Genomic DNA, 25,665 nt, shown 5'->3' with positions numbered 1-25,665 from the left:
CGCGGGTGGAATCCCGGGGGGAGGGTGCCCGCGTGCGAGGGCTGCCTTAAACTACCGGTTTGCGGGCAGCGGGGCGTGTGGGCTGCGGAGACCCGGGGTGCCCGGGGTCCGAGGCGTCCCCCCCCCCCGGGGAGCGCGCAGGTTCTCCGGAGCCCCGAGGGCAGGTGAGGGCCTGGCTGGCAGCGGAGCGGCGCCTGGCGTGGGGCCCGCACGTCCCGGGAGAGTCCCCCACTCCAGGGATGGAGGTTGACGGGGTTGGTGCGAGGCGTCCGGATTTGACCGGGCGGAGAGGAAGACTAAAGAGGGGATTCCTTTCCCAGGAAATCCTTTACCGTGGGGATCCCCGTTTCCGTGGCAAAAAAAAAAAAAAAAAAGAAAATACCAAAATCCCTTACATCAATCCCTTTCTTGCCCGCTGCTCCCAGTCTTCGGGGAAAGGCAGTGCCAGTAGCAGGCATCCTTTGTAGGGCTTACTGGAGTGAGGGATTTGTATCCTTTGGGGGGCGTTGGGGGGGGGATGGCTTCCACCTCCATCTGTACACAAACAGCCCCTCCCCCAGCCTCCCGCAGGAAGTGGCCGGGAAATGGCAGCTGTGCATTTGCTGCTGCGTCTCTTGTTGTTTTGAAATGTCCATTTTAATCTGATTTGGTTTCATTTTCTGAGGCCTGGGCAACCTTGGATCCTGCCAGACATGTGGCCTCAGAGACCTTTCATTAGACTTTTTAAAACTTCATTTATGTAGTAGTCAACTACAGTTGACTCACTGATCCTGATTCCATCCACACCCCCCCCCCCTCCCTGCAAAGGATCTCTGCCTTCCAGTCTGGATTTATTTTTCTTCTTGAGCTAGAGGTCATAGAGAAACAAATTCAGTGATCCACCAGCTGCATCAATTAAGTACAAGTGATTTAGATGCTCTCAACATACAAGCTGCAAGAAAAGACTTGGGATCTCTTGTGTCAGGAGAGTGGCTTCTTCAGACAGTTTGGATATTTCAGAGCATCTGAGCAAGTGAATTTGTGAAGTGAATAAGGGTAGATTCTCAAAGTGGAAGAAGAGAAGAGGAAATCTGCATAGCTTTTAGGATCTGTATATGACTAAGTTTTTTTTTTTTTTGATATTGGTCGGTTGTAGGGCTTGAGCTCAGGGCCCTGGCTCTGTCGCTGAGCTCTTCAGCTCCAAGGTTAGGGCTCTACCACTTTGAGCCATAGCTCCACTTCTGGCTTTTGAGTGGTTAATTGGATAAAAGTCTCATGGCCACTTTTCTGCCCTGTCTGACTTCGAACCACAAACCTCAGATCTCATCCTCTCAAGTAGCTAGGATTACAGGAATGAGCTGTAGGTGCCCCAGCTTGACTAAGTATTTGTAAATCAGGGATTCAGAGTGGTAAGCTTGTTCCTGAGAGGTGATTCTAACTTAAGGAGAGTTTGTGGGAAGCCTGTTGTTGACTGAAGTTCCTGGAGGTTTTATCATCTGCAGAACAAAGAGAATAAAAGAGTTCTTACCATCTGCCTCCCCCCCCCCACTTTTTTTTTTTTTTTGCCAGTCCTGGGGCTTAACCCAGAGGGCCTAGGTGCTGTCCCTGTGCTTTTTGCTCAAGCCTTGCACTCTGCCACTGAACCACAGCTCTGCTTCCAGCTTTTTTGGTGGCTATTTGGTGATAGTTTCACAGACTTGATTGCCTGGTTTGGCTTTGAACTGCAGTCCTCAAAATCTCCGATTTCTAAGTAGCTAGGATTACAGGTATGAGCCACAGGTGCCCAAATGACTTAATTCACTTTTTCTTTTCTTCTTTTTGATTGGTCCTGGGCCTTGATCTCCGGGCCTGGACACTGTGCCTAAGTTCTTTTTTCTTTTTTTTTTTTGGTTTGTTGTGGGATTTGAACTCTGGGCCTGGGCCACTGTCCCTCAGCTCTTCACCTCAAGGCTAACAGTCTACCACTTGAGCTTCAGTGCCACTTCTGGTTTTCTGGTGGTTTATTGGAGATCAGAGTTTCAAGGTCTTTCCTGCCAGGGCTGGCTTTGAACCACAATCCTCAGATCTCAGCCTCTTGAGTAGCTAGGATAACATGTGTGAGCCACCGGCGCCCCTAATGTCTTTTTTGTTCAAGGTCAACACTCTACCACTTTGAGCCACAGCACCACTTCTGGTTTTCTGATAATTAACTAGAAATAGGATTCTCATGGAACTTCCTGCCTGGGCTGACTTTGAACTGCTCTCAGCCTCCTGAGTAGCTCTGAGCTTCCTGAGTAGCTAGGATTATAGGCACCAACCCTCAGTGCCCACCTATTTTACTTCTTTGGTGATGATCTTGAGGCTTGAACTCAGGCCCTGGGCAGGTTCCTAAGCTTTTGTGCTCAAGGGTAGTGCCCTGCCACTTCGGCCACAGCTTTTGGTGGTTAATTGGGAAAAAGAATCTTGTAGACTCTTACTTCTGCTGGTTAATTCATCAGACCAGGCTGCCTTTCAACTGTAATCCTCAGATCTCAGCTCCCTGAGTAGCTAGGATTACAGGTGTGAGACACCAGCACCCAGCTCTATTTTGCTTTTTTTTGGTCAGTTGTGGGGCTTGAACTCTGGGCCTGGGCCCTCTCTGTCAGCCCTTCAGCTCAAGGCTAGCACTTGACCCACAGCAACTTTTGTTTTTTTCTGGTGGTTTATTGGAGATAAGAGTCTCATGGACTTTCCTGTCCAGGCTGGCTTTGAACCTTGATCCTCAATATCTCAGTCTCCTGAGTAGCTAGGAATACAGGTGTGAGCCACTAGCTTGCAATTTCCTTTTTCTCTGCTTTGTCTGTTGGAGCTAGCTCAAATCTTGCTCAGCTTCTTGAGTTGGTACTGGCTTAAATCTTGCTCAGCCTCTTCAGTAGCTAGGATTATATGTATTAATGTTACCTGTCTTCCTTTTTTTTTTTTTAACTTAACCTAAAAGAGTTTTTGGAGTATAAACCCATGGCTCACGCCCTTAATACTAGCTATTTCAGGAGGCTGAGATCTGAGGATCTTGTTTCAAATCCAGCTGGAGCAGAAAAAGTTCCTGAGCTTTTTCTCCAGTTAGTAGGCAGAAAGAGGCTGGAAAGGTGGCTGGCTCAGTGGTAGAGTGCTTGCCTTGCATGCAAGAGGCCTGGGTTTGATTCTTCAAAACCACATAAGCAGAAAAAGCCAGAAGTGGCACTGTGGCTCAAGTGGTAGAGCACTAGCCTTGAGCTGAAGAGCCCCATGACTGACTTAAAAAAAAAAAAAAGGACAGAAAGCTGGAAATGGCCTGGTGCCAATGGCTCACATCTGTTTTCACAGCTGTTCAGGAGGCCACGATCTGAAGATCCAAGATTTGTTTGTTTGTTTTTTTTTTGGTCGGCCATGGGGTTTGAACTCTGGGCTTGGGCGCTGTCCCTCAGCTCTTCAGCTCAAGGCTAGAGCTCTACCACTTGAGCCATAAGCACCACTCCCGCCTTTTTTCTTTTTGCTTATGTGGTGCTGGGGAATCGAACCCATGGCGTCAAGCATGCAAGGCAAGCGCTCTACCACTGAGCCACCTTCCCAGCCCAAGATCCAAGATTTGAATCCAGCCAGTGCAGGAAAAATCCATGGGATTCTTACCAGCACCCAGGTCCTGAGTTCAAACCCCAGCACTCTCCCACCCCCATACACATAGGAGCACAGCACTGGTGGCTTGCACTTAGATCTCAGCCATCTCAGCATCCTAAGTAGATAGGATTATAGGGATCATGGTTCAGAGTCAGCCTAGGTGGAAAAGAGAGACTCTTTATCTCCCCAAAACTACCCCAAAAAAGCCAGAAGTGGAGATGTGGCTTAAGCTCTAGCCTTGAGCAAAAAACAACGAAAACCTCAGGGACAGTGCATAAGCCCTGAGTTTAAGCCTTAGGACTGGCACCACAAACAAACAAAAAAAATAGAATTTTTGAGGTATAGAGACAATTATGTGGACTGACCTCAGCCCATCAGAAATCTAGAATGCCTTGAGAGGTTCATTTTTCAATCTTGGTGGTTCTGGAATCAGCTGTTGCCATGAGAGAAGCAGAGCCCATTAGGGCTACTGACTGTTTCTGGTGTTGGCTTTTGTTTTAAAGTACCAAACTGTCATCCTTTTACTACTAAAATAGTGTACAGGTTAGTAATTAGTGTGATATTTGAATTTGTGTTATGATCTGTTAAATGAAACAAATACTGCCAAAATTCATGTCTTAGAATGCAGAGTAAGTATACAATTTAAGATATTAACTGGGAGCCGGGCGCTGGTGGCTCAAGCCTGTAATCCTAGCTACTCAGGAGGCTGAGATCTGAGGATCGTGGTTCAAAGCCAGCCCGGGCAGGAGAGACCATGAGACTCCTATCTCCAATAAACCACCAGAAAACCGGAAGTGGCTCTGTAGCTCAAATGGTAGAGCGCTAGCCTTGAGCTGAAGAGCTGAGGGACAGCACCCAAGCCCAGAGTTCAAGCCCCACGGCCTACAAAAAAAAAAAGATATTAACTGGGGTAATTAATTATTCCTTCTTGTTTCTTTTTATTATTTATTTATTCATTTTGTTGGTCATAGGGCTTGAACTCTGGCCTGGGCGCTGTCCCTCAGCTCTTCAGCTCAAGGCAAGCGCCCTACCACTTGAGCTACAGGGCCACTTCCGGTTTTCTAGTGGTTTATTGGAGATAGGAGTCTCATGGTCTTTCCTGCCCGGACTGGCTTTGAACCACGATCCTCAGATCTCAGCCTCCTGAGTAGCTAGGATTACAGGCATGAGCTACTGGCGCCCGGCTTGTTTCTTTTTATTTAGACAGGGTTTTCTTATATTGTCTAGGCTGGTCTTGAACTCCTATCTTGCCTATATCCCTTAAGTGCAAGATTACAGCTATGGGCCACTGTGCCTAGTAGAACTTAGGGGTCGAATTTTGATTTGTTTCTCCCATCTCAGAAGTTGAGCATTGAACCCAATACCATTTGAACCCAAGGCCTCTTAAGCCCAGGATCTCTCTACCAGAGCCATACTCTCAGGCTTTAATTTAATTAGGATGTTGGTGTCTTTGTAGTCCAAGATGAGTATTTTTCATGTGGGTGAGGTAGGACTATCTTTTCATTAGCTTGTTGGTTAAATCTTCAAAAAATGTTGGAAAATGACAACAAAACCCTGTTTTGAGCTTGTATGGTTTTTGTTTGTTTGTTTTTTGTTGGTCATAGGGCCTGAATTCTGGGCCTGGGCCCTACCTGTCCCTCAGCATTTCAGCTCAAGGTTAGCGCTCTACCACTTGCCACTTCTGGTTTTCTACTGGTTTATTGGAGATAAGAGTCTCCTGGACTTTCCTGCTTGGTCTGACTTTGATCCTCAGATCTCAGCCTCCTGAGTAGTACCCAGCTTTTTTTTTTTTTTTTTGGTCAGTCGTGGGGCTTGAACTCTGGGCTTGGGCGCTGTCCCTGCGTTCTTCAGCTCAAGGCAAGCACTCTACCGCTTGAGCCACAATGCCACTTCCAGTTTTCTAGTGGTTTTTATTGGAAATAAGAGTCTCATGGACTTTCCTGCCCAGGCTGCCCGGGCTGGCTTTGAACCTTGATCCTCAGATCTCAGCCTCCTGAGTAGTTAGGATTTATAGGTGTGAGCCACTGGTGCCCAGCTTTCCTTTACTTTCTTCCCTTTTTTTTTTTTTTTTTTTTTGACATGGGTCCTAGGGCTTGAATTCAGGGTTTGGATGCTGTCTTTAAGGTGTTTTTTTGTTTGTTTTGTTGGTCATGGGGCTTGAACTCTGGGCCTGGGTGCTGTCCCTGTGCTCTTCAGCTCAAGGTGAGCACACTACCACTTGAGCCACAGCACCACTTCCAGTTTTCTAGTGGTTTATTGAAGATTAGAGTTTTTTTTGGAGGGGGGAGGGGTCCGGGCGTGGGCCTGGGCGCTGTCCCTCAGCTCTTTAGCTCAAGGCTAGCGCTCTACCACTTGAGCCACAACACCACTTCCGGCTTTTTTTTTCTGCTTATATGGTGCTGAGGAATCGAACCCAAGGCCTCATGCATGCAAGGCAAACGCTCTACCACTGAGCCACCTCCCCAGCCCGAAGATTAGCCTCTTAGGGACTTTTCCTGCCCAGGCTGGCTTTGAACCGTGATCCTCAGATCTCAGCCTCCTTAGTTGCTAGGATTACAGGCCTGCGCCACCAGTGCCTGGCTCTTTAAGTTTTTTTGCTCAAGGCTGGTGCTCAGCCACTTGAGCCACTGCTTCACTTGTGACTTTTTGGTGGTTAATTGGAAATAAGAGCTTCAGGAACTTTCCTGTGTAGCTGGCTTTGAACTACTATCTTCAGCTGTCAGTTTCCTAGTAGCTAGGATTACTGGCAGGATCCACCTGATGGGCCTGGAAATTCTTACCACTATCAGTTTAGCATTGGTTTTGTGGGTTTAGTGTGTATATGTGTGTGTGCACATGCATATACTCTGGGGCTTGAATGCAGAGCTTTATGCTCATTTGGCTTTTTCACTCAAGGCTGGTTGGTGCTCTACTACTTGAATCACAGCAACACTTATGGCTTTTTGTTGGTTAATTGGAGAAAAGAATTCCAAGATTTTTCTGCTTGGACTGGTGTCAGACCTTGATCCGAAGATCTCATACTAACTAGCTAGATTATAATACAAGCATGTGCCATCATTGCCCAGCAACATAAATTTCTTTTGATTCTTTTCTGTACTTAGTACTAAATTAGGTGCTAGTAATATGATAGTAAGACTTAATACCTAATTGCTGTTGTAGAACCTACATAGTTCCGAATATGTAAGAACAGAGAACAATTATCTTTGTATTATCTTGAGTGACATAGACATGGCAGTTTTGAATATCACCCTTTCCTTAACACAGTCTTCCTTGTCTCATCTTCCTCCTGCCTCACTTAGAGTTCTGGCTAGAAAAGAGGGTTAAGGAAAGAACATCTTGAGGTAAGAGTTTCATGGACTTTCTTGCCCAGGTTGGTTTTGAACCATGATCCTCAGGTCTCAGCTTTCTGAGTAGCTAGGATTACAGGCGTGAGCCACCAACACCCGGTTAGAAAAAGGGTTTTTAAATATAAAAATCAATGATATTTACCTCCAGAGTCAAGAATTAGGAGCAAGAAAAATTTGGAACTTCCCCAGGATATGTGGCAAAAACGGGACAACAGGATTTCTCAACATTGGTGTACTGAACTATGGGCCAGATTAAGGCTTTGTGATTGAGAGCTGTCGTATGTTTAAAAAAAAACAAAAAACAGAAAACATTCCTAGCTTCTATTTAGTAAATGCTACTATCAGGTACCTTCAGGTATTATTAAATCTCTCCCGGGAGTAAAACTACCCCTGTGTTAAGACTATGATAAATAATCCACATGTGTGGAGTTGATGTCTCCATAATATTTAAATTATACAGCCAAAATGTATAGTTTGCTGCTTAGAGTAGATAAATATTTAGTCTCAACCCACCCACCCATCTCCCTCACCAAATTAGAAACCTCTTCAGGTTGGAGGCATGGCTCCATTGGTTGAGCCCACAGTGTTGGGTACTATGTTGGGGTAACAAGTTGGAGTCTTAGAGCTAAAAAATAAAAAAGGAAAGAAACCTGTTTGTTTAATTTGGGTGTAGTATGGGAGATGTATGAGCCAGAGGAGCATGGACTGATACCAGACCTCCAGCTAGAGTGTTGACATGTTTTGTGTTCTGTGATCTCAAAGGTTTGCAATTAGTCAGACAGGGACCTGTAGTTTGAAATCTGGCATTCTGAGGCTTTTTCTGTTAAAGTCATGCCATAGACCCACAGAGTAGAAACTTTTTTCTTTCTCCAGTCTGGGACTTGAACTCTGGGCCTACACACAGTCCCTGTGCTTTTTTTTTTTCTTTTTCTTTTTTCTTATGTGGTGCTGAGGAATAGAACCCAGGGCCTCATGCATGCAAGGCAAGCGCTCTACCACTGAGCCACCTTCCCAGCCCCCCTGTGCTTCTTTTGCTCAAGGCTAGCACACTTTTGCTCAAGCCACAGCACCACTTCCAGCCTTTTCTGTCTATGTGGTACTGAGGAATCGAACCCAGGACTTCGTGCATGCTAGGCAAGCATTCTACTACTGAGCCACATTCCCAGCCCTCCTGCTCTTCAGTTCTTGATATGTATGTAACTCAGTCTGGTCTTGAACTTGAATTTTTCGTGGATGAGCCACCACACTAATTTGAGTGGCTCATGCCTATAATCCTAGCTGCTAAGGAGGCTGAGATCTGAGAATCACGGTTCAAAGCCAGCCTGGGCAGGAAAAGTCCATGAGACTCTTATCTCCAATAAACTACTGGAAAACTGGAAGTGGTGCTGTGGCCCAAACGATAGAGTGCTTGCCTTGAGCTGAAGAGTGCAGAGACAGCACCCTAGCCCAGAGTTCAAGCCCGACAACTGACCGAAAAAAAAAATTGTAAAGCTGCCCCTTTAGCTATGTGACTAGGGCCTTACTGCTGCATGCTTAAGGGGCAATGTTCTTTTTTTTTTTTTTTTTTTATATCCCCCCAAACTCCCCTCAGATATTGTGTGAGAACTTTTTGTTTTTCCGAATTTAGGACTTTGTATGAGTGTTGCTTTTGAAATGTTGGAGGTTGCATCTGAAAACCTGACTGTGCTATATCCTGCTGTTGAAGCAGAGCTGCTTGTCTGTATTCAGAGCTGCCATTTCTCAAGTCCTTCCTATGGAGGCAATGTTCTTTTGACACAGGATTTATTTATTTATTTGCTTGCTTGCCAGGGCTAGGACTTGAACTCTGGGCTTGAGCAGTCCCTGAGCTCCTTTTGCTCAAGGTTAGCATTCTACCATTTGATCCACAATTCCACTTTAAGCTTTTTCTGTGATTAATTGGAGATAAGTTTCATGGGCTTCCTGGCTGTGATTCTCAGATCTCAGCATCCTGAGTAGCTAAGTTTACAGGCTTGAGCCACAGGAACTGGGATTGATCTAAGTGCTTCTCTGATTGTACTCCGTGGATATGAGAGCTGTCATTCTGGGAGTTGGGTACTGGCTGGTTTCTCTTTTTGTTTGGCAAAACTCCTATTAGTTCAAAGGAAGACACCCTTCCTTTGCTGTTCTTACTAGTTCTAGATTGGAAGACTTTATTTTGAAAAGCATCTTGGATTAGGAAGATTAAAATGAAATAATCCTAGATTTATTACAGAGAGGAATTGTTCACATTTTCATTATATTCCCGTATTGTGACATTTGTTAAGTGACATTTCAAATTAGGCACAAGGAAGTCTGGCTGAATCAGCTCTAGGTTTTGTTTTTGTTTTTTCTCAGTTGTGTGGCTTGAGCTCAGGGCCTGGGCACTGCCCCCCCTCCCCACACACACACAGACTCAAGGCTAGTGGTCTGTCACTTGAGCCACAGCATCACTTCTGGCTTTTGGGTGGTTAATTGGAGATAGAGTCTCAACACTGTACTGGCTTCAAACTGCAATCCTCAAATTTCAGCCTCCTGAATAGCTAGGATTACAGTTGTGAGCTCCCAGCTTCATCTCCAGTATTTTTTTGTTTTTGTTTTGTTTGGGGGGTCTGGTTGTGGGGCCTGAACTCTGAGCCTGGGTACTGTCCCTCAGCTCTTCAGATCAAGGCTAGTGCTCTACCACTGGAGCCACAGAGCCACTTCCGGCTTTTTATTTTTTTCTGCTTATGTGGTGCTGAGGAATCGAACCCAGGGCCTCAGGCATGCAAGGCAAGTGCTCTACCACTGAGCCACCTTCCCAGCCGTCATCTCCAGTTTTGTAGTGTTCTCCCATATTGATAGTAGTTTTAAATTATATGTACACCTTTTCAAACCAATAATCATTTTGAAAACAAAATATTTTTTACTCTTGTCCAGTAATAATAGCTAATGTTTATCGAGTGCCTGTTAAATGGCAGACACTGCCTAGGGCCTTTATGTAGATTTTCTTTATTTAGTTTTCACAGGCACTGCAAATGCACACAGTCTTTTCCAGAAGATGAAACTAAGGTTCAGCAAGTTTAAGCAACTTGTCCAAGGTCAAAGAACTAGCAGCTATTAGAACTATGACTTTAACTTAGAGCCTGTTACCCTTATTGTACATCACAGATTATTTCATGTGTCTAGGAAGCTTGTAAATGAAATGGTTCCTGTCACCCTGTAGTGGAGCAGGTAAGGAAACAGCTCACTACCAGATAACTTCCCATTTTCATCTACTTCTCTAATATCTATTTGCTATCCACTTACTGTTGCTAGTATGGGATTTAAAAAGAAGATATGCTGAGGTTTCATAGAGTAGCAGAGAGAAGGTCATTAGTTTCCTCATGGATTCAAATAGAAAATGGAAAAATGAACTGTCTCCCATCATTGAGTTAGAGGATATAGTCCAGAGGCATAGAGAAAAAAAGGTGTATGTCCTCTCCACATGCAGTAGCAGAAGTGCAACTGTATAAATGGGGAGAAAGGGAATGTAGGCTGAGATGAAATGTTTGTGCAGGCATAGCATTTCCAAATGAATCTGCATTGGGAGGAACCTAACCTATAGATTAGACAATAATCTTTGCTTTTAAATATCTTTCTGTCAGGATTATTGATCTGATTATTATTTTTCAGACCTTAGGCTGCTGAACAATATCTTCTCTTTTCTCTCCCCTCTCTGCAACTACTGGGACGGGGCTGGAACGCAAGGTTTTACTCTTGCTCAACTTTTTTGTTCATTCTACCACTTAAGACACATCTCCACTTCCATCTTTCTGCTCATTAAGAATCTTGCCACTGGGCTGGGAAGGTGGCTCAGTGGTGGAGCACTTGCCTTGCATGCATGAGGCCCTGGGTTTGATTCCTCAGCACCACATAAGCAAAAAGAAAAAAGCCGGAAGTGGGGCTGTGGCTCAAGTAGTAGAGTGCTAGCCTTGAGCTGAAGAGCTGAGGGACAGAGCCCAGGCTCAGAGTTCAGGCCCCATGACCAGACACCTGCCCCCCCCCCCAAAAAAAAAAGAATCTTGCCACTGCTGGGTGCTGGTGGCTCACATCTGTAATCTTAGCTACTTAGGAGCCTGACATCTGAGGATCGTGGTTCTAAGCCAGATTGGATAGGAAAGTCTGTGAGACTTGTCTCCAATAAACTCAAAAAAGCTGGAAATGGTGCTATGGTTCTAGTGGTAGAGGGCTTGCCTTAAGCAAAGAAGCTCAGGGACAGTGCCCAGGCCCAGAGATCAAACTCCAGGACTGGCCAAAATAAAAAAGAATCTCACCACATCCAGTTTTCTGGTAGTTAATTGGAGATGAGTCTCATGGATTTTTCTGCCCAAGTGGGCTTTGAATTTTGATCCTCAGATCTCTGTCTGACTGGCTGTGTTTTTTTTTTGTTGTTGTTGTTGTTTTGAGACATTACAGTGGCCTAGAGCTCACTTCATTGCCCAGGTTGGCCTCACACTTGATCATCTTGCCACAGCCTCCCAAGTGCTAGGATTATAGGTGTATACACCACACTTTCCAAAGGCATCTTTAAAACCTTTTTAAGCCAAGTGCAGTGGCATGCACCTGTAATCCCAGCTATAGGGGAGGTGGAGATAGGAATATCATGGTTCAGGACCAGCTGGACAAAAATTGTTATTGAGACTATTGCAGAAAATAAATGAGGTGTAGAAGGATAATCCTAGCTACGCAGAAATGTGGTCTGCTCGTGGCTCATGCCTGTAATCCTAGCTACTCAGGAGGCTGAGATCTAAGGATTGCAGTTCAAAGTCAGCCCAGGTAGGAAAGTCTGAGAATCTTTTGTTGATTGTGGGGCTTGAACTCTGGGCCTGGGTGCTGTCCCTCAGCTCTTCAGTTCAAGGCTAGTGCTCTACCACTTGAGCTACTGCGCCACTTCCTGGTGTTTTTTTTTGTTCTTGTTGTTGTTGGTCGTGGGGCTTGAACTTGGCGCTGTCCCTCAGCTCTTGGCTAGCACTCTTAACACTTGAACCACAGTACCACTTCCAGTTTTCTGGTGATTTATTGGAGATAAGAGTTTCATAGCCGGGCGCTGGTGGCTCACGCCTGTAATCCTAGCTACTCAGGAGGCTGAGATCTGAGGATTGAGATTCAAAGCTAGCCCGGGCAGGAAAGACCGTGAGACTCCTATCTCCAATAAACCACCAGAAAACCGGAAGTGGCCCTGTAGCTCAAGTGGTAGAGTGCTCGCCTTGAGCTGAAGAGCTGAGGGACAGCGCCCAGGCCCAGAGTTCAAGCCCCACGACCGACAAAAAAAAAAAAAAAGTTCATAGACTTTCCTGCCTGGGCTGGCTTTGAACTGCAATCTTTAGCTCTCAGCCTCCTGAGCAGCTAGGATTATATGCGTGAACCTCCAGCTCCCAGCTTCCATGATACTCTTAATTTTCAATTAACCGGCAAAAAGTTGGAATTTGAGATTCATCTCAAATGGGAGAGCACCTTGGCCATTTTTAATTCACCCTCCAGTACTGGCACACAACAAAAAGAAACGAGCCAAATTTGGTGGTATATACCTGTAACCTCAGCTATGTGGGAGGCAGGGGTAGGAAGATGGGGGTCCAAGGCTGGCCCCAAAGAACAAGGCACTATCTGAAAAAATGAAGGGGGGAAAAAGGCTTGGAGCATGACTTTGCCAGCTCTGATTTCAAGTGTCACTAAGAAAACAAAAGCCTTCCTATGGGGTCATTACCCAGGTTGGGGGTATAGTTTCCTCCTTTCAGTGCCTAAATAGAAAAAGGTAAATAAAGGGTACCTCCCTCTATGAGATGCCAGGTGATATAAACTTGTTTAACCACCAGTATTTTTTTTCCCCTTCTCTCTCTCCCCTCCTACAGAAATGGAGGCAAACGACCATTTTACTTTACTGGCCTTCCCCCCGCACCTGCTGCCTCAGGACTGAAACCCTCTCCTTCAGGGGAGGGCCTCTACACTAACGGGTCTCCCATGAACTTCCCTCAGCAAGGGAAAAGTGAGTGTCAAGGCCACATGTCCTTGGGAGGGAGTGGGTACTGTTTCTTTAGGGCAGGTTGATGGGAGGAGAGTTGGCTCCACTTTGTGCTTAACTACTCCACAACAGCTCTTTCTTGGCAGGTAGTGAGAGAGGAAGCAAATCCATTCAATCAAACTTCCAAGAATAAGTTCAAGGGATTTATGGAAGTAACACTTTCATTCTTGACTTAAGGTTGGAATGGGTTAGGAAAAAATAGTACTTTTATCATCTTAGACTGTTCTCCTGTCAATCCTGTTCCTTGGCTATTGCCAAAGAATGGTGTAGGGCTGCTGCTGATAATCAGGGTGGATCTATGAAAGATTAAGGATTTGCCTCCTGAGAAGCTGATTTTAGAGGTTGGAGAAGTTACTTTGGGATAGTACTAGAGGCAAGGAAGGTATGGAAAAGTTGATATATTTGCCTTTTAATTTGTGCAGCAGAAAAAAGGGTTGATGGTGAACTGTGTCACCTCTTTCTCTTGGATAGAAGGTAGGGCTTACAAGGGGACCTTAGGGTCAGTCTAGTTTACCCATCATTTCAGATGGAAGTGTTGGTGCCAGGATTGGTTTTTTTCCTGGACTTGGCTTATCAATTACTCTGAACCATGACTCTACCAACTACTTTTCTGATGTTGCTTAGGTTTCAAATTCTTTATGCTTGGAAGCAAAAAGAAGCTGGCCTCCTTTCCCTCCTTCCTTGCAGTAGAAAAAAACAGGCTTAGCATTTTCCCTCTGTTCTCAACAAGGAGCTTTCAGATAGATACTCCTTTATTTCATTAGGATCTACACTTGGAATTTCAGTTTCTTTTATTGTCCTCTGTTATCTCAGAGGTTTCCATTGGTGTTGAGAACTGAAGTCTGCAGTTCTGATCATGCAAAGATTTTTACCCCCTTCGTATTACTCTTCAGGACCTATTGGGAGGGGCTAAGCCTAGCCTCTGAGCTGGAATCTTGTCACTGTGGTGACTGCAAATTCTATTCTTAGCCCAGCACAAAGTGCTGGATCTGCATGTGCCAGTGAGGTGGAGGCTGTTCCTTCTGGTACCACTGTGGGGCCAAATAGGCATTAGGGAAGGGGCTGCACCGAAGAATTCAGTTATGTCCTTCAAAGGGAAGAGTCCTCTATGGCATGAGAGTAGGGAAGAATGCAAGTCACTGTAGGGAGTCTGTATACAGCTTCACTTAATAAAAAACCTGCAACAGCAGCCACTCTGCTGGTGGCTTCTATGGTAGACTCTGAGAGCTCCCTGGCCCCTCCTCTGCAGCAGTCACTAAGCTTGCATTCAGGAGCATCTGGGTTTGGTGTTCCCCAGAGACTCAAAAGCTAAATATAACAGAGGAGGCTCCCCTTCTTTTTTACCTTGCCTTTTTCTAGTCAGGGCTATTACTTTGGGGTTCTTTTAATAGAATTGCTTCCATATATGTCTATAACTGACCCTTTTCTCTCCTTTTCTGCCAGGTTTGAATGGGGATGTGAATGTTAATGGCTTATCTACTGTATCTCACACTACTACTTCAGGGATTTTGAACTCTGCTCCCCACTCCTCCAGCACCTCACACCTCCATCACCCCAACGTGGCCTATGACTGTCTCTGGAACTACTCGCAGTACCCACCTGCCAATCCTGGCAGCAACCTCAAGGACCCACCCCTTCTCTCTCAGTTCTCGGGGGGACAGTACCCACTGAATGGCATCCTTGGGGGCAGCCGGCAACCTTCATCCCCAAGTCACAACACTAACCTTCGGGCTGGGAGCCAAGAGTTCTGGGCCAACGGTACCCAGAGTCCCATGGGGCTTAACTTTGACTCACAGGAACTATATGATTCCTTTCCTGACCAGAATTTTGAGGTGATGCCCAATGGACCCCCAAGTTTTTTCACCTCCCCACAGACTTCTCCTATGTTGGGATCTAGCATCCAGACCTTTGCGCCCTCCCAGGAGGTGGGCAGTGGTATCCATCCCGATGAGGCAGCAGAAAAGGAGCTGACTTCAGTTGTGGCAGAGAATGGCACTGGCTTGGTTGGCAGCCTGGAGCTAGAGGAAGAACAACCAGGTATAACTGGGCCCATGAACTGGGTGGGAGAGGGAGAATGAGACTGTGGGGGTACAGTGGCTTTTTGAGGTAAGGAAAACTTGTCTTTCCAGCTAGCTGTCTGCAGTGGAGGCTGATTTGCATGTTGGTAATTAGTAGAACCAAGTGGCTGGTGTGTTTGTGGCAGCAGCACTAGCTTGAGAGTGGGAGTACAAATTATTTCTAGCTCATGCTTAGCTGCTGGCCTGGAGAGGGCAGGTGGGAGAGCCTGAAACAGCCCCAACAGATTCTCTGTGTCAAAAAGGGCTTCCTCCAAAATACAGGAAAGGGTTAGGGTATTAGCAGACAGTGAATCTAACTGCAGCAGCATGGCTAAAGTAGACTGAGCCCTAGCAGTAACTGCCATGTGATGGAGGAAACAGGCAGAGCATGCAAATTTGTTTTTATCTTTATGATTGTTATTGGTGTTAGTACATGTGACAGCTCCTCATCTTTTCCCTCAAAATAGATAAAAGCTTATCCTGAGCCTGGCCCTGGTGGCTCATGCCTGTAATCCTAGTTACTCAAGAGGCTTAGATTTGAGCTGGTTCAAAGCTGGTTCAAAGCCAGTCCAAGCAGGAAAGTCCTTGAGACTCATCTCCAGTAAACCACCAGAAAACCAGAAGTGGCACTATGGCTCAAGTGTTAGAGCACTAGCCTTGAGCTGAAGAGCTGAGCACCATGCAGGCCCAGAGTTCAAGTCCTATGACTGACACACAAAAGAAGCTTAAGTTGCGGTTGGTAACAAATAAGGGTCATCACCCTGTGAACTTACATGGGGATGTTTTTTCTCTTGCACTTGTTGGAGAAAGTATCATCTCTGTAGAATTTGTTTATTTGTTTTTGTGCCAATCCAGGAGCTTTAACTCAAGGCCTGGGCTCTGTCCCTGAGTTTTTTTTTGCTCAAAGCTGGCATTCTACCACTTGAGCTACAGCTCCACTTCCAGCTTTTTTTTTTTTTCCAGCTTTTTTTTTGTGATTAATTGGAGATAAGAGTCTAATAGACTTTCCTGGCTGGCTTTGAACCACAATCAGATTTCAGTCTCCTGAGTAGCTAGGATTACAGGCATGAGCTACTGGAGCCCACCTGCAGGATTTGTTTTACTAGCACATCTCTACTCTTTCAGAGTATCTTGACAGAATTGGTGTTTTTGTTTTTTGTTTGTTTTTGTCAGTCATGGGGCTTGAACTCGGCCTAAGTGCTGTCCCTCAGCTCTTCAGCTCAAGGCGAGCACTCTACCACTTGAGCCACAGTACCACTTCCTGTTTTCTGCGTGGTTCATTGGAGATAAGAGTCTGAACCTCGATTCTCAGATCTCACCCTCCTAAGTAGCTAGGATTACCACGTTTGGCTTTTCAAAATTATTATTATTTTTCAAACATATAACTGGTACCATAGCAGCAATAAACATTAATTGAATGAACATTCTTGTATAAAGATTAACTGCCTTCTATAGCCAAATGAAGCATTTGAAAGCATCAATTTTGACTTTTACTCTCTTGGAATTCCCTAGAACTCAAGATGTGTGGCTACAATGGCTCTGTTCCTTCTGTGGAATCATTACACCAAGAGGTCTCAGTTCTGGTTCCTGATCCCACAGTGAGCTGTTTAGATGATCCTTCACATCTTCCTGATCAACTGGAAGACACTCCAATACTCAGTGAAGATTCTCTTGAGCCCTTTGACTCTCTGGCACCAGGTGAATTGGAGGCTAGATCCCTTGCATTTGTCTAGGCAGAAGGTAGCTACTACTTGGAAGAGGTAGTAAAAGAGGGAAAGAGGGAATTTGGGATGTTAGGGCTTCCTGATAATCTTGTAACAGAGCAGTTACATGCCCCTGGTTTGGCTGGGTCAACTACACTCTGAGCTGAGTTGGTTTATTTCCCAGGTTCTTTCCCAGAGTTCCATTTGAGGCCAAGAATCCTGGACTGTAATAATTCGTTGAATAGGGACTTAACTACTCCACAGTTTGGCCTATTTGGGTGCTAAAAAGAAGATATTTGCTAGTGAACAATAACCTTTTATCTCACTGAAGTATGAGAAAGATCATTAAAAGATAGAATAGATACATACTGTTTTTCCCTTTATTTTCATAGTCTCATGATTTTGCTCTTTCAGAGGGCTGAAATTTTCTCTAATATTAAAAAGAATTAAGAAGGCTTGTTGAAACCTCTTTGTGTGACTACTTAAAAGAAGAGTCAAGATGGGTGAAGTGGCATGTGCCTGTAATCCCAGTGCTCAGGAGCCTGAGACAGTTCAAAGTCAGCCTGGACTATATAGCAAAAGATACCAGTGGTAGCTACTCAGGAGACTGAGATCTGAAGATCATAGTTTGAAGCCAGTTTGGGGCAGGAAATTCCCATGAGACTCTTATCTCCAATTAACCATCAAAAAGCCAAAAGTGGAGCTATGGTTCAAGCAGTAGAATGTTATCCTTGAGCACAAAAGCTCAGGTACAGCTCAACCCTGAGTTCAAGCCCCAGGACTGGTAAAAAAAAAAAAAAAACCAAAACAGGTTTCACAGTGTGCAACTAGAATTAGATATTTTTAGCATTGTTTCATGAGGAAATCTTGCATGCTGAGTTTTCCTCAATGTCCTGCTTTCTGATTTTTTTTTCCTCTCACTTCTGTATACAGAGCCAGTGAGTGGAGGACTTTATGGTATAGATGACACAGAGCTGATAGGAGCAGAGGACAAGCTGCCTCTTGAAGACAACCCTGTGATCTCTGCCCTAGATTGCCCATCCCTCAATAATGCTACTGCCTTCAGTCTCCTAGCAGATGAGAGTCAAACATCAGCCTCTATCTTTGCCAGCCCCACCTCTCCACCTGTCTTAGGGGAGTCTGTCCTGCAAGGTAAGGGAGGAGAGGTAAATGAAGTCCTTGTGCTGTAAAAACAGTGGGAGAATAAAGTCCATAGTTAGGGTGTTAGGAGTGGGGAATCTGTAAGAGCACCTTATTGGGAGCTGAGTGAGAGGACTATAGGATAGTGTTCAGTGGGTCTAAGAAAGCCACAGGCTACTGTATTCTGACCTATATCCTCAGTCCAGAAGAACTTGTAAGACTTGGAGTTTGCAAGGAAAAGGAGGCTGAGGCCTTTGTGGCTTCAGGTAAAAGATACTTCTTTATGCAAGATGCCAGCAGCAACAGCAGCTTTGCTCTTTAACTGTCATAAATGGCTGAGGAGGGGGAGCCAGAGCTCTTGCTTTTTGCAGTCCTCTTAGGAAAAGCCCTTGAACTAACACTGTTTAGCTTAGTGTCTAGGCTTAACTGAGTATAGACTATCTTCTATGTCTTCTTTACCCACCCTGTTTCCTTGTAATTCCAGATAACAGCTTTGACATGAATAATGGCAGTGATGCTGAACAAGAAGAAATGGAGACTCAGGCTTCAGACTTCCCTCCACCCCTAACCCAGCCAGCCCCTGACCAGTCATCCACTCTTCAATTACATCCAGCAGTCTCACCAACAGCCTCCTCCAAAATCTCGCCAGAAGTTTCCCCAGCACTTTCTCCAGAAGCTTCTCCCCATCTCACCTCTCCGGCAGTCTTCCCAACAGTCTCTACCACTTCCTCAACAATCCTCCCGGCAGTCTCTGCAGAAGCCTCCTTTATAGCTCCAGTAGCCTTCCCACAAGCCTCCCCTGTAACTTCTCCAGCAGCTGCCTTCCCAGCAGCCTCTCCAGCAGACAAAGATGCCCACACCTTCCCTGAAGCTGCTGCTGATCTGGAAGAGATCTCCGAAGGAGTCAAAACTTCTGGTAGCAGTGAGTATCCACAATGTCTATCCCTGCCTGGTCCCTAGAAGTTTATGTCTCTTGGGGCCTCCAGCCCTTTCCTACTAGCCTGTTAGTTTGCTTGAACTTTTTTCCCCCCAGTCCTAGGACTTGAACTCAGGGCCCGAGCATTGTTCCTGAGTTCTACCACTTGAGCCATAGCTCAGCTTCTGGCTTTTTTGGTAATTTATTAGAGATAAAAGTCTCATCAAGGGGCTGGGAAGGTGGCTCGGTGGTAGAGCGCTTGCCTTGCATGCATGAGGCCCTGGGTTTGATTCCTCAGCACCACATAAGAAAAAAGCCGGAAGTAGCGCTGTGGCTCAAGTGGTAGAGCTCTAGCCTTGAGCTGAAGAGCTGAGGGACAGCGTCCAGGCCCAGAGTTCAGACCCCCACTACCGGACCCCCAAAAAAAAAGTCTCATCAATTTTCCTATCCAGACTGGCTTCAAACCGTGATCCTCAGATCTCAGCCTCCTGAGTATCTAGGATTACAGGCATGAGCAACCAACGCCTGTCTTGCTTGAACTTTTTAACTTGGATGTCCCATCTTCCTCCCAAGGTGATGTTCTGAGGAGACGTATTGCCACTCCAGAAGAAGTCCGTCTTCCCCTCCAACATGGGTAAATGCTCCAGATTGCTACATGCATTGATCTTGAAGAAGGAAGTTATTCTTTATCTAAGGCCTAGAGGGAGTAGATAATAGGACAATTATCTATAATAATAGTGTTCCTAGGCATGCATGAGATTCTTACGTTTTCCCTCTTAAGGTCTATCATCTCTTACCTGTTCTTTCCTCTTCTTGTGGTAACTCAAGGGGCTCCAGCTTGGATCTTTTCCAGGGCTCAGATATCCAAACTACCTGGCATGTCCTGTTTTCATAGAGATGGGATAGTAATGAATAGAGAGTAACTTATATGATCAATGAATTGGGGTGGTTTTTGATGAGGTAGTTGTGTGTGTGTGTGTGTTTTGGCCAGTCCTGGGGCTTAAACTCAGGGCTTGGGTGCTGTCCCTGAGCTTCTGCTCAAGGTTAGCACTCTATCACTTGCCACAGCACCCCTTCTGGCTTTTTCTGTTTGTGTGGTACTGAGGAATCGAAACCAAGGCTTCATGCATGCTAGATAAGCACTCTACCACTAAGCCACATTCCCAGTTTTGGTTTTTGCCAGTCCTGGGGCTTGAACTCAGGGCCTGAGCTCTGATCCCTCAGCCTCTCTGTGCTCAAGGCTTATTTAGCACTCTACTACTTGAGCCACAACACCACTTGTGACTTTTTCTGTTTATGTGGTACTGAGGGATTTAAGCCGTGACTACATGTGTGCTAGGCAAGCACTCTACCACTAAGCTACATTCCCAGTCCCTGGTAGTTTTTGTTTTAATGTTCTTCAGAGAGTTAAACCTGGAACAGTAACTTGACTGAATGCCAGCTAACACCAAGGGTCTTCTGGGAATAACTGTCTTCCTGGATCTATTTGTGGTCACCAAGTCTAATGAGTACTACTTAGTTTAACAAAAAGAAAAGGCTTAGTCTCAGATATTTTGTTGCTCAAAACATAAAGAGTTCCTGAACCCTAGTCAACTGAGTCATTTCATGGAGTCAACAGCAAGTTGACGTCTACTTGTCTTCCCAATGCTGTTTTCTATCTTTATTCCCTGAGGTATTTCCTCTTTATTGGAAACTTGGTAATTACCCTGAATGCCACTAGGGAGGGGTTTCTGGCTGCTCATCTTAGTGACTATAGAAAGAAGACATAGAGGGCTGGGAAGATGGCTCAGTGGTAGAGCGCTTGCCTCGCATGCCTGAGGCCCTGGGTTCGATTCCTCAGCACCACATAAGCAGGAAAAAAAAGCCAGAAGTGGAGCTGCGGCTCAAGTGGTAGAGTGCTAGCCTTGTGCTGAAGAGCTGAGGGACAGTGCCCAGCCCAGAGTTCAGGCCCCACAACCGACCCCCCCCCAAAAAAAAAAAAAAAAACCAGAAAGAAGATGTAGAGGTTTTTCTGGTCTATCCATAGTGTATTGCTTTCTTCCCAAGAGTCTTGAGGTATGTGCAAGAGTTCATGCTGCTTTTGCATCTGCAAAATTCTAAGATAGATGGCTAGAGGTCATCCACTCTTCTATATCAAGCTTAAGTGGTAAAACACCAGCTGAGCAAGTAGGCTGAATGATAGTGAGCCCCCACAGTCAAACCTCAATATTGGCACACAAGATAGATTCTGGAGGGTCTTGTTTGACTCTTGGGTGGAGTGGAAGTGGGTAGGGGTGTGACCTGGTGGCAGGGCCCATGTGCTTCTCTGGCAGGTGGCGGCGAGAGGTGCGTATCAAGAAGGGAAGCCACCGATGGCAAGGGGAGACATGGTATTATGGCCCCTGTGGGAAGAGGATGAAACAATTTCCAGAAGTTATCAAGGTAATTTCAGTATGGTTTGTTTTGAAAGGAAGACTCCTTTCTTAGCCCCTATGACATCAAGATGGTATTGTTTAGAAGCCTGTTTGGTTTGTGCCATTGGTGGCCAAAGCCATGGTAGAGCTACAACTGTATTAATGCTGCTTTACCTCTTTCTTTCTCAGTACCTGAGTCGCAATGTGGTACATGGTGTCCGTCGTGAACACTTCAGCTTCAGTCCTCGTATGCCTGTTGGAGATTTCTTTGAAGAGAGAGAGACATCAGAGGTGCTGGTCCAAGGGCTAACTATGGTTTAGTCTCTGAGAAAGAGTTATTGAGCAAGTTGGAGTTTCCTTTCCATGGGGTTGTGGAGATTCTGGTGGTCTGAAATAGTTCAGAGGGCTTAAAGCCTGCAACCATTCTCTCCTATTGTAACACAGTCTTCCTTACTACTTTAGGGCTTGCAGTGGGTACAACTCTCAGCAGAAGAGATTCCATCCAGGATTCAAGCAATTACTGGCAAACGGGGCCGACCTCGAAATAATGAGAAGGCTAAAACCAAGGAAGTCTCCAAGGTGAAACGTGGCCGAGGTCGACCACCTAAAGTCAAAATCCCTGAGCTTTTGAGTAAGACAGACAACCGCCTCCTAAAGAAATTGGAGGTTCAAGGTATGGTGGTTTTTCTTTTTTTTGAAAGGCTTCTTCCATGAAGTATCTGAAAAGTTGCCAACTTGCTAACGATCTGAGTTTCCTGAGAGTGTGGCTGGTATCTGGACAGAATAATTCTGCATCAGTTTTTCTTTCGCAGTATCAGAGTCCCGGTACTTTGTCACTGTGTGTATGCGTGCACACATGCGTGTGTGTGTGTGTGTAAGTGTAATGGGGCTTGAACTCAGGGCCTTGTGTTCTCCCTTACCTTTTGTTTGCTTGAGGCTGATGCTGTACCACTTGAGCCACATCTCCACTTTTTTTTTTTTTTTTTTTACTGGTTAATTGGAGACAATTTATCTGCCTGAACTGACTTGAAACTGGAATCCTCAAATCTTGGCTTCCTAAAGATGACAGGCATAAGCCACAAGCTCCCAGAAAAAAATTTTTTTCCCCCCAGAAATTTTTGTACTTCTTTTCTAGGGAATAGGACTTTAATATGCCCTTTCTTACACTGAACTCAGTTGTGTGTGCACACACACACACACACACACCACTTTTTGTTGTTGTTGGTTGTGGGACCTGAACTCTGGGCCTGGCAGCTGTCCCTCACTCGGCTCTTCAGCTCAAGGCTAGTGCTTTACCACTTGGGCCACTGTGCCACTTCCAGTTTTCTGGTGGTTTATTGGAGATAAGAGTCTCATGGGGGCTGGGATGTAGCTCAGTGGCAAAGCGCTTGCCTAGCAAGTACAACATCCTGGGTTCAATCCCCAGTACCAAAAAAGAAAAGACAAAAAAAAATACAGTTTAAAAAAAACAAAAACCAAACAAAGAGTCTCAGGGACTTTCTGCCCGGGCTGGCTTTGAACTGTGATCCTCAGATCTCAGCTTCCTGAGTAGCTAGGGTTACAGGCATGAGCCACCAGCATGTGATATATTTTTGTATATTTTTTCCCTGCTAATTACCACTGTTATGGAGATTCTAAATACTGTGGAGATTCAAAAAAATACTATCTTAGTGGGATAGACAGGTAAAAAAAAAATAGGTAAGAAATGTCTTTTTTTTTTTGTTGTTAAATATTCCTTTATTCTGGAATAGTGTGAAAAATTTAATCTTCTGATTCCCATTCAGAGTTTGACTCTACAATTTTCTTACTGTAAGTCTTAGAACAAGTTTCATTTTATTTTTTATTTTTTTAATATATTTTTATTGTGAAAATAATGTACAAAGGGGTTACAATTATGTGGTTAAGATAATGAACACATTTCCTTTTTTTTTTTTTTTTTGGGTCCGGTCGTGGGGCCTGAGTGCTGTCCCTCAGCTCTTCAGCTCAAGGCTAGCAAGCACTCTACCACTTGAGCCATAGTGCCACTTCCAGCTTTTTTTTCTTATGTGGTGCTGAGGAATCAAACCCAGGGCCTCAGGCATGCAAGGCAAGCCCCTACCACTGAGCCACCTTCCCAGCCCATGAACACATTTCTTTCTTTTTTTTTGGGGGGGGGGGGTCCGGTTGTGGGGCCTGAACTCAGGGCCTGGGCGCTGTCCCTCAGCTCTTCAGCTCAAGGCTAGCGCTCTACCACTTGAGCCACAGTACCACTTCCGGCTTTTTTCTTTGTTTATGTAGTACTGGGGAATTGAACCCAGGGCCTCATGCATGCAGGCAAGCACTCTACCACTGAGCCATCTTCCCAGCCCCATGAACACATTTCTTATCAAGCATTGTAGCCTCCTGCTTTGTTTCTCCCCTTCCCGTCCCTTCCCAGCCTCCCCCACTCCCGTCCCTCCACACCAAAGTTGTAAAGTTTGTTTTTTGACATAACGACTTGTACATCTCATTGTTGCAATGGGTCCTCCTGTATCCGTTTTTATAATTTGTTTTTTCCCTTCCCCTCCACATATACCAACATCATATATAGTGAAAGCAGGGGTTGTACCATGGGGGAGGGACATACAAGGCAAACAAGTTTCATTTTAATAGAAGCATTAAGTGATTGATCTGCCCAAGATACCTTAGACAGTTGCCATAAAAATGTATTGTATTGGAGCTGGGAAGGTGGCTCAGTGGTAGATTGCTTGCCTTGCATGCATGAGGCCCTGGGTTCAATTCCTCAGCACCACATAACCAGGAAAAAAAAAGCCAGAAGTGGTGCTGTGGCTCAAGTGGTAGAGTGCTAGTCTTGAGCTGAAGAGCTGAGGGACAGCGCCCAAGCCCAGAGTTCAGACCCCATGACTGGACCCCCCACCCAAAAAAAAAAAAAGAAGGTATTTGTCAGAAGCAAAAATATATAGGTACTGCCATGTCAAAAAATGGTTACAAAATACACCCTGTTTATAGAGTAACACTTTAATATTCAGTCTTACTGAAGAAATTCAGGTTTTTTTGGTGTTTGTTTTTTAAATGGAAGGAGCCATGCAAGCTGAGCATAGCAACAGTTATGTCGGTGTTGATCTTACTGTTGGTCTTAAGTGTTTAGCCAGTGCTACCAGTTATTATCCTCTTTCCCAGACAGTTTGGCTGTTAGCCTTCTCAGCGCCTTCTCCATTAAATCAGTTTGTGTATTCATACCCTTGTCAGGTAGCCTAGGAAGGAGACAGGCTGAAATGATACCCTGTCATTGCCTCTTTTCCATCAGTTGGACTACTTCCAAAATAGTCTAGTTGGAGCCAGGGGCTGCTGTTTCTGGGCAAAACATACCATTTCAGTTCCTTTTTTTTTTTTTGTCGGCCATGGGGCTTGAACTCTCCTTGGGCGCTGTGCCTGCTGTCTTCAGTTCAAGGCGAGTGCTCTACTGCTTGAGCCACAGCGCCACTTCTGGTTTTCTAGTGGTTTATTGGATATAAGAGTAGATGATTTAGAGAGGTGCTTGAGAAGCCAGCTTTGTAACAGGTATATGCTACCTGTTAGGATACCAAGCATCAGCTTTCTTCTTTCTTTCTCTCTTTGTGCCAATACTGAAGCTTCATGAATCAGAACTTCATGATCTTGCTTGGCTTTTTTTTTCATTCAAGGCTAGCACTTTACCAGTTGAGCTACACATCTGCTTCTGGCTTTTTGATGATTAATTGGAGATAATAGTCTTAGGAGTTTTCTGTTTAGGCTGGCTTTGGGCTGAAATTCTTAGATCTCAACCTTCTGAGTAGCTAGGTATAGGGTGTAGGTGTGAGCCACCAGTGCCCAGCCCTATCTCTCTCATTTTTTCTTCCTTCACAGAAACAACAAATGAGGAAGATAAAACAAAGATGAGTAAAAGCAAAAAGAAGATGAGGCAGAAGGTACAACGGGGAGAGTGTCAGACTCCTATCCAAGGGCAGGTAAGGGATATCAATGTTTCAACTTTTCCTATAACCTTCATATTTTTTCCCCACCTTCCCCCATGTAGCAGCACACATTTCATTATCTTGTACTTGGGTTTGATTTTTGAGAACTTGGCTTGTTCACAAATAATGTAGGCATCTCTAGGATTAGAGAATTGATCCATTGCCAGCCCCTCATGATCCCATCTCTCACCTCTCCTCCCCAGCACTCTTGACTGTTCTTGACTTCTAGTCCAAGCAAAGATGCTTTCAGAATTTGAGGAGAAATGACTTCCCTTATGGTTTTTCAGGCCAGAAACAAGCGGAAACAAGATACCAAGAACTTAAAGCAAAAGGACACTAAGAAGAAATTTAAGGTAGGTTCATGTATGCATTTGCAAAGTCTTAATTTTTCCTCCCCAGTGCTTAGGATTGAACACTGGCTTTGCTTATGATAGACTAATGCAGTCCCACTGAAGTGCATTCCCATCTTCCAGTTTGAAGTCATCAAACTGATTTTCCGAGATACACATA

At 45.1% G+C, this 25,665-nt stretch overlaps 1 protein-coding gene across 5 annotated transcripts in view; it reads left to right on the top strand.

The window, feature by feature from the left end:
- Positions 1–25,665, top strand: part of Baz2a (bromodomain adjacent to zinc finger domain, 2A) — a 42,164-nt gene that overhangs the window by 5,761 nt on the left and 10,738 nt on the right. For all 5 annotated transcript variants that reach the window (XM_013021467.1, XM_013021457.1, XM_013021487.1 and 2 more), the window contains 11 exons: positions 12,806–12,939; positions 14,419–15,012; positions 16,545–16,730; positions 17,669–17,887; positions 18,360–18,797; positions 19,365–19,425; positions 21,104–21,212; positions 21,374–21,475; positions 21,647–21,857; positions 25,049–25,149; positions 25,443–25,508. In XM_013021467.1, coding sequence (XP_012876921.1) covers positions 12,915–12,939; positions 14,419–15,012; positions 16,545–16,730; positions 17,669–17,887; positions 18,360–18,797; positions 19,365–19,425; positions 21,104–21,212; positions 21,374–21,475; positions 21,647–21,857; positions 25,049–25,149; positions 25,443–25,508 — 2,112 coding nt within the window. In that variant the 5' untranslated portion in view covers positions 12,806–12,914. The remainder of the gene's footprint in view (positions 1–12,805; positions 12,940–14,418; positions 15,013–16,544; positions 16,731–17,668; positions 17,888–18,359; positions 18,798–19,364; positions 19,426–21,103; positions 21,213–21,373; positions 21,476–21,646; positions 21,858–25,048; positions 25,150–25,442; positions 25,509–25,665) is intronic.

Source organism: Dipodomys ordii, unplaced genomic scaffold, assembly GCF_000151885.1.
Source record: "Dipodomys ordii isolate 6190 unplaced genomic scaffold, Dord_2.0 Scaffold3, whole genome shotgun sequence".
NCBI classification, from domain to species: Eukaryota; Metazoa; Chordata; class Mammalia; order Rodentia; family Heteromyidae; genus Dipodomys; species Dipodomys ordii.
The sequence above is the reverse complement of the archived record's forward strand: the minus strand, read 5'-3'. Positions and strand labels throughout refer to the sequence as shown.